The following is an 8,703-nucleotide window of genomic DNA, read 5'->3' on the forward strand; positions in this document are numbered from 1 at the left end:
CAGTAGCCCCTATATCAGTACACATGCTATAGCCTATGGTCATTTCCATATTGAAGCAATGCAATTAGAACAATGTGGACTGCAAACATGTTCAACATACTATTTTTTGCAAATATGGGGCAGGCTATTTAACGAACTAGGCTGTAACGGACTAACATTCGAATTGGAGTTGATGACAACGCAATAAATACATAAAACACCCTAAATACACAACTTGAAGCAACCACATATTTAGCCATGGAACACGTTCTGATTGGCCAGTGAGGAGCCAAGCCTCGACACACCCACAACTGGTTTATTCATCAGAGCCAAGCCCTTTTGCGCCACTGCCAGCAACTGCGCCTATAATAGTGGTGGTGAAAATAGCTAAACTATGTCTGACACGCCTCCGAACCAACTGCCAGCGCCCAGACCGATCATTGTGTTAGGTTTGTTAAAATAGAGCCCCTGGAGTTTACTCATTTCACATGTTGTATTTCTGACTCATGTCATTGTAGTGTTCCCCAGAACTGTCAGAGATCCTACAACCTCATGGCCTTTGACCCTGACGGTGATCGTGTCAGATGCAGATACGGATTGGTCAGACCTGAGTGCGATAGGTGTGACCAGCCCTCAGGCTTCTACCTGGATCAGGTTGGTGTGAGCAGTTATTTTCAACCCCTTTGAATCTAATGTGATTGTTGATACGCTCCACAATGTGCTGGGCTGTCACGGTGAGACCAAAACATTACAACATAAACCACAACTCATTTGCATTCAATCTATAATGTGATTGCATAATATTGGCATATTGTATTTGGTCTTAACCAGCGATTCCTTTTGTGTTCTAACCTCTTCACTCTGTTAGGGATCTTGCTCCTTACGATACGGTTACACTTCGGCGAGCGGCGTCTACGGGTTTGAACTAGTTGTAGAGGACTTCCCCAACCAACACATCACCCTGTCTTACACCGATGGCTCTAGTTCCTCCAGAACTCCGCTTCATGCAGGGAGACGCCGACGCTCCATCTACCAAACAACCGTCTCCTATCCCTGGTGGTGGAACCAACCCACCACCACTCCTGGGTGGAACCAACCCACCACCACTCCTGGGTGGAACCAACCCACCACCACTCCCCAATCAACAACCACAGCAGTGACCACCACCACCCCCTGGACCCCCTGGACCACTTCCACCCCAGGAAGCCTGTATCCCTCCACTGCTCCCCTCAGCAAACTCCCTCTGCAGTTCTCTCTTCTGGGTGAGAAACACTCCTCTTCTGATGGTTAAGAATGCATTGGATGGATGGATGGACATATGTATTCTACAAACAACAACAAACATGGCATTTATTTGTGTAGTATTGGCCTTTACTTGTGTACGTTTGTGTTCTTTTCCAATTCAGTGGACTCTCCTGCTCCCTCTTGCGATGAGGGAATGTACCTGCCCAGGTTCCTGCATCCGACACCACACAACGGAGAGCATCTCCACACCGAGGTCAACAAAGAGCTGGAGATCAGGATCAAGGCCGAGGCTATATACTCAACGTAAGGGACAACATCCATGAAAGTTTATGATACAGTATTATACCCAGGATTATATTTCTAGTGCATGCACTCATGGCTGGAACAGTGCGTCCTGGCTGTAACAGTGCATCCTGGCTGTAACAGTGCGTCCTGGCTGTAACAGTGCGTCCTGGCTGTAACAGTGCGTCCTGGCTGTAACAGTGCATCCTGGCTGTAACAGTGCGTCCTGGCTATAACAGTGCATTCTTGCTGTAACAGTGCGTCCTGGCTTTAACAGTGCGTCCTGGCTGTAACAGTGCGTCCTGGCTGTAACAGTGCATCCTGGCTGTAACAGTGCGTCCTGGCTGTAACAGTGCATCCTTGCTGTAACAGTGCGTCCTGGCTTTAACAGTGCGTCCTGGCTGTAACAGTGCGTCCTGGCTGTAACAGTGCGTCCTGGCTGTAACAGTGCATCCTGGCTGTAACAGTGCGTCCTGGCTGTAACTAAAAACGTTATCGCCTGTAGTACTTTGTAACTATTTCAGTGATTACAAATATTTTATTCTGCAATCAATTATTTGTCCTAAGGCAGTCTACTGTATAAGTTCACCAAAAGGTCTAAGAAAACTAAAAGTTTTTCAATTAAGAGTAAATGTATTTTCTGTGATTGATTTGGATTGGTGCTGTTGTCTCTTTGCTAAGGGGGATGCTTGTGACGTCTGACTCTGACGTCACCCCACATAAGTTGCGATTTAAAATGGTTAAGGTTAGGGTTAGGTAGGGTAGGGTAGGGGTTCAGGTTAGGGTTAGGATTCAGGGTAGGGTCGTCCAAGGATCCCACTTAGCATTTACCTTGTCCATTTTGCCTCCTTTCTAGGATTAATGATGTCATCGTCAGTGGACCTCTGAACATCACCAATCACATGACTACCCAAGGGGAGTTTGTCATCCGGTGGACACCCATCCGGGACAATCTGGGGGAGTATTTCCCCATTTGCTTCATCACTGAGGGGCTATCCGGGTAGGTCTTATGTTTTATAATGCTAGAAACATCACCAGAACTGCTCTGCTACTTCCTGTACGTTCTGCTACTTCCTGTACGTTCTGCTACTTCCTGTACGTTCTGCTACTTCCTGTACATTCTGCTACTTCCTGTACGTTCTGCTACTTCCTGTACGTTCTGCTACTTCCTGTACGTTCTCCTACTTCCTGTACATTCTGCTACTTCCTGTACGTTCTGCTACTTCTTGTATGTTCTGCTACTTCCCTCTGGAGTTTCCTCTTTTTATCAAATGTAATTTCCCAACGCACATGAGAGAGAGACTAATAATACATGTAATAAATATATTACAATGTGCCGTTGTTTACCCTGATCTTCTCTAATACTTTCAGATCTAGCGTCTATCAGTCTGAGATGAGATGTGTTGTGGTGGAGGTCGGACGCATAAATGGTTTGTAGATTCTTCCACCATCAATATGCTGTGGTGTGTGATTGGACAATATGCTGTGGTGTGATTGGACAATATGCTGTGGTGTGGGATTGGACAATATGCTGTGGTGTATGATTGGACAAAATGCTTTGGTGTGTGATTGTATGATTGATAACAGATGAAGCTGTGAATACTGTATGATACATACTATATATAGACTACACATCTGAAATCACCAAACGTGACGGAAAGATACAAATGAAACTCAAAATGACTCCAACCAACTCAAATCATGGTTCACAGTCACATTGTTTTGATAGGAGGAAATACAACAATAACAAAATATCTCCCGTGACAGTCAAAGCCAAGGTGGTGTGTGACGAGACCAAGATGACAGTAGAAGTGGAGAAGTCCTCTGTTACTGGAATTCATGAGGACCATCTCCGCCTCAACGATCCCAGTAACTCTGCCTGCGACCTGCAACGCCTCTCCAACAGCACCCACATCATTGGAGTCATCCCCCTCAATGCCTGTGGCACTCAGATAGAGGTGAGACCTCCGACGTGTCAAATATTATATTGGGATGACATACAGTGAGGGAAAAAAAGTATTTGATCCCCTGCTGATTTTGTACGTTTGCCCACTGACAAAAAAAATTATCAGTCTATAATTTTAATGGTAGGTTTATTTGAACAGTGAGAGACAGAGTAACAACAAAAAAATCCAGAAAAACGCATGTCAAAAATGTTATAAATTGATTTGCATTTTAATGAGGGAAATAAGTATTTGACCCCCTCTCAATCAGAAAGATTTCTGGCTCCCAGGTGTCTTTTATACAGGTAACGAGCTGAGATTAGGAGCACACTTTTAAAGGGAATGCTCCTAATCTCAGCTTGTTACCTGTATAAAAGACACCTGTCCACAGAAGCAATCAATCAATCAGATTCCCAACTCTCCACCATGGCCAAGACCAAAGAGCTCTCCACGGATGTCAGAGACAAGATTGTAGACCTACACAAGGCTGGAATGGGCTACAAGACCATCGCCAAGCAGCTTGGTGAGAAGGTGACAACAGTTGGTGTGATTATTCGCAAATGGAAGAAACACAAAAGAACTGTCAATCTCCCTCGGCCTGGGGCTCCATGCAAGATCTCACCTCGTGGAGTTGCAATGATCATGAGAACGGTGAGGAATCAGCCCAGAACTACACGGGAGGATCTTGTCAATGATCTCAAGGCAGCTGGGACCATAGTCACCAAGAAAACAATTGGTAACACACTACGCCGTGAAGGACTGAAATCCTGCAGCGCCCGCATGGTCCCCTGCTCAAGAAAGCACATATACAGGCCCGTCTGAAGTTTGCCAATTAACATCTGAATGATTCAGAGGAGAACTGGGTGAAAGTGTTATGGTCAGATGAGACCAAAATGGAGCTCTTTGGCATCAACTCAACTCGCCGTGTTTGGAGGAGGAGGAATGCTGCCTATGACCCCAAGAACACCATCCCCACCGTCAAACATGGAGGTGGAAACATTATGCTTTGGGGATGTTTTTCTGCTAAGGGGACAGGACAACTTCACCGCATCAAAGGGACGATGGACGGGGCCATGTACCGTCAAATCTTGGGTGAGAACCTCCTTCCCTCAGCCAGGGCATTGAAAATGGGTCGTGGATGAGTATTCCAGCATGACAATGACCCAAAACACACGGCCAAGGCAACAAAGGAGTGGCTCAAGAAGAAGCACATTAAGGTCCTGGAGTGGCCTAGCCAGTCTCCAAACCTTAATCCCATAGAAAATCTGTGGAGGGAGCTGAAGGTTTGAGTTGCCAAACGTCAGCCTCAAAACCTTAATGACTTGGAGAAGATCTGCAAAGAGGAGTGGAACAAAATCCCTCCTGAGATGTGTGCAAACCTGGTGGCCAACTACAAGAAACGTCTGACCTCTGTGATTGCCAACAAGGGTTTTGCCACCAAGTACTAAGTCATGTTTTGCAGAGGGGTCAAATACTTATTTCCCTCATTAAAATGCAAATCAATTTATAACATTTTTGACATGCGTTTTTTCAGGATTTCTTTTTTGTTATTCTGTCTCTCACTGTTCAAATAAACCTACCATTAAAATTATAGACTGATCATGTCTTTGTCAGTGGGCAAACGTACAAAATTAGCAGGGGATCAAATACTTTTTTCCCTCACTGTATGTACATTATTTATCTTTGTGTGAGACCCATTCACTCCTGGGTGTCTGTCTGAGTTCTCTATATTGAACCTGGTTCGAGGGGATATTCACCCCAAGGCACCACCTAGGCTGACTGATCTTGAATTGGTTTCCTCAGAGGAAGGGTCAAGATGGAATGTTTTGGTGAAGGGTGGCTTATGCTGCCTGTGGGAAGATCTGCCCTCAGAACAGTTTTGCATCTAAAGAGAAACCAACATGCTCGCTCATAACCCGAAGAGTTTCACAGCAATATAGGAACTGAAACGATTGCCGATTTGATCTTATTGATGTGTGTAGAGTTCAGTGCTGGCAGTGACCACAAAATGTAACTGTCTAGATGATTTCCCTCTCCATCTCTCTCAATCCAGGAGGACGACGACAACCTCATCTTCAAGAACGAAATCACCACCTTCGACAACCCCAACGATATCATCACCAGGCACCACCAGGTGGAGATTCAGTTCTACTGCCAGTACGCCAAACGCGGCAACGTGTCTCTGGGCTTCACTGCACACAGGGACAGCGTCACGGTCGTAGAGAAAGGCTTCGGCACGTTCACCTACCAGTTTGAGTTCTACCAGACCAGCCAGTTCACCAATATGGTGGATCCCCGTGACTACCCGTTAGACGTGGTGGTGAAGCAGATGATCTACATGGACATCGAGGCCGTGTCCACTGTGAATAACACTGAGCTCTTCGTGGAGTCCTGCAGAGCGACGCCGTACGACAACCCCAACTACCACCCCACCTACTCCATCATAGAAAACGGGTGAGATTGAGCACACAGATTCAGATTCAGCTTTATTAGCATGAGTGGCAAGGCCACTGTTGGTAAAAGCAAAGTGAGATAAAGACATCAACAATAACGCTAAAAATAATGACAATAGTAATGGTGATTAGAGAAAGGAAACATATACACTACCAGTCAAAGGTTTGGACACACCTACTCATTCAAGGCTTTTTCTTTATTTTTACTATTTTCTACATTGAAGAATAATAGTGAAGACATCAACTATGAAATAACACATATGGAATCATGTAGTAACCAAAAAAGTGTTAAATGAATCAAAATATATTTGAGATTCTTCAAAGTAGCCACGCCTTTGCCTTGATGACACCTTTGCACACTCTTGGCATTCTCTCAACCAGCTTCACTTGGAATGCTTTTACAACAGTCTTGAAGGAGTTCCTACATATGCTGAGCACTATGTATATATTTTGATTTGTTTAACACTTTATTTGGTTACTACATGATTCCATATGTGTTATTTCATAGTTTTGATGTCTTCACTATTATTCTACAATGTAGAAAATAGTAAAAATAAAGAAAAACCCTTGAATGAGTAGGTGTGTCCAAACTTTTGACTGGTACTGTTTATTAAAATATAAACACTAAGGCATTCATCAACCTCATGGTGGACACTTGTCAGTACTGTGAGATTGACAGATTTGAGACATTTGTATAAAGGCTGTGGAATATTCTAGACTAAAGGATTGTTTTACTGCACTTACTGTATGTACTTTACATATTTACTGTACTCTCAGTTTTACCTGTCTGTTGTTTTACCAGCTGCAATGTGGACGAGACGGTCCAAATCTTTTCACCCCGTCACCAGAGGCATTTCCAGTTCGGAATGGAAGCTTTCAAATTCATCGGACTGCACGACCAGGTACATGGGGACAGATTGCTGGATCATTCAAGGGTCGTATCAAGGGTGATATCTTTCTTAGTTCAGTGACCTTTAAACCCTCTGGCTACAGGTGTACATCAGCTGTTCAGTGATCCTGTGTGAGGCTGGGAACCCCAACACCCGGTGTGCCCAGGGCTGCGTCAACTCCACCTCCCCCCAGCCTGATGGCCACCACCACCGCAAGAGAGAGGCCGCCATGCAAACGGCCAAGCACCACATCTCCCAGGGTCCTTTGCGCCTGAGAAGGAGTTCAGAGAGCTCAGGTAACGGCTGTAGCTGTAGATAAGCTAGAAATCAAAACGTTGTTCTTTGAGTTATTGAAGAGACGGTATATTGCTGAAGTTCTCATCCATGATTTAGGAAAGACCTCTGCAGTCAAATTTTTTCAACAGGCATAAGCAATAGCATCTCAAGATAAATCTCTGGATAAAAAGGTGTTTTTTGTATCACAAAGTATTTTTGTGTTAAAAAAAAAGGCATTTACGTGTTTTCTTGTTTTTTCTCCAGTGACCAACATGAACATGGTGTTGATGGCTGGGTGTATCGTAGCAACCGTTGCCATGCTGTGCGGAGTGATGCTCTACAAGGCCAAAACACCAGGGGTTAAATACCAACCCCTGACAGCATTTGAGACTTAGTCCGATGGCAGCCATCCTTTCACATGTAGCCTGCACTATATAAAGAAGGATGGTGGGAAATATAGATCATTTGAAAAGTGGTCTCTGACTTTTACAATGAAACGTCTCTTGGGATCAATACAAGAATATACATTAATCCGTAAAAAACGTACTTTGCAGTGCCCTCTAGTGTACAGATGACGTGCAATATACAAAGACAGAAAACCTATTAACCACACAACAACCATATAAGTAGGCCCAAATGGCTCCTACGACTTGTTTTAACAGTTAAATGCCTGGTTCTTATTATTATCTGTATTGGGATGTGGGGATAGTAATGTAATACTGGGAGTTGACATGTTCTGGAAAGGCTTTCTATATAGGCCAGGGTCTGTTGAACCAGGGATCAATTACGTTTATTTGTTATGATTGTGTTACATCAAAATGGGACCCTGGTTAAAATAAATGTTTCGTCTATATGATGTAATGAATTACTATAAAATGGTCCTTTTGATAAATGAATGTATGTGTATTAATTTAGCCATGGTATCTTACACATTAAACATTTACATACAATGTAAATAGCATCTTTGTGTATCTAAAATAGTGTGCATGATTTTCCCTGGATCCACAGCAAACAAATGCCCCTTGTGCCTCCTCACATGATCCAACATGGCTGCCCTGTTACATATGGCCATCAGTGGAGCAGGAGTGCTTTGATTAACATTCTGCATGATCCAACATGGCTGCCCTGTTACATATGGCCATCAGTGGAGCAGGAGTGCTTTGATTAACATTCTGCATGATCCAACATGGCTGCCCTGTTACATATGGCCATCAGTGGACCCAAAGTGCTTTGATTAACATTCTGCATGATCCAACATGGCTGCCCTGTTACATTTGGCCATCAGTGGACCCAAAGTGCTTTGATTAACATTCTGTTGAGGAAATGTAGACCTATAGGCCTAATGCAAATAAATAATGTGTCGATTTTTTTTAAATGATTGAATTTCTTGTTATATACACAATTCAGCTTTAAGCTGCCATGTGTACTGGAATAAAACTCAACTATAAATAAGTTGACGCCAGTGGAGGCTTCTGAGGGGAGAACGGCTCATAGTAATGGCTGGAACGGAGCGAATGGAATGGCATCAAACTCAAGGAAACCTTGTGTTTGATGTATTTGATACCATTCCCTCTTATTCCGCTTCAGCCATTACCACAAGCCTGTCCTTCCCAATTAAGGCGACACCAACCTCCT

General features: G+C 44.0%; 1 protein-coding gene across 1 annotated transcript; it reads left to right on the top strand.

Annotated features, from left to right (window-relative positions):
- Window positions 1–388: 388 nt before the first annotated feature.
- LOC311111881 (CUB and zona pellucida-like domain-containing protein 1) lies at window positions 389–8,021 on the top strand. The gene is made up of 10 exons (XM_084154792.1): window positions 389–633; window positions 848–1,241; window positions 1,386–1,527; window positions 2,363–2,506; window positions 2,878–2,936; window positions 3,274–3,464; window positions 5,503–5,903; window positions 6,705–6,804; window positions 6,896–7,088; window positions 7,333–8,021. Exons 1-10 carry the CDS (start codon window positions 532–534, stop codon window positions 7,461–7,463), a joined length of 1,857 nt encoding a protein of 618 aa, XP_084010918.1. The 5' UTR covers window positions 389–531; the 3' UTR covers window positions 7,464–8,021.
- Window positions 8,022–8,703: the final 682 nt, after the last annotated feature.

This window comes from Coregonus lavaretus, assembly GCF_964263955.1.
Source record: "Coregonus lavaretus genome assembly, chromosome: 37".
Taxonomy (NCBI): Eukaryota; Metazoa; Chordata; class Actinopteri; order Salmoniformes; family Salmonidae; genus Coregonus; species Coregonus lavaretus.

What these genes read in the sequence shown, in the direction of transcription:
- LOC311111881 (XM_084154792.1), top strand. Translation starts at nt 532, where the DNA reads ATGGCCTTTGACCCTGACGGTGATCGTGTCAGATGCAGATACGGATTG. An exon ending in ATCACTGAGGGGCTATCCGG is followed by an intron (nt 2,507 to 2,877) that starts GTAGGTCTTATG and finishes TAATACTTTCAG; the next exon opens with ATCTAGCGTCTATCAGTCTG. An exon ending in TCATCGGACTGCACGACCAG is followed by an intron (nt 6,805 to 6,895) that starts GTACATGGGGAC and finishes CTCTGGCTACAG; the next exon opens with GTGTACATCAGCTGTTCAGT.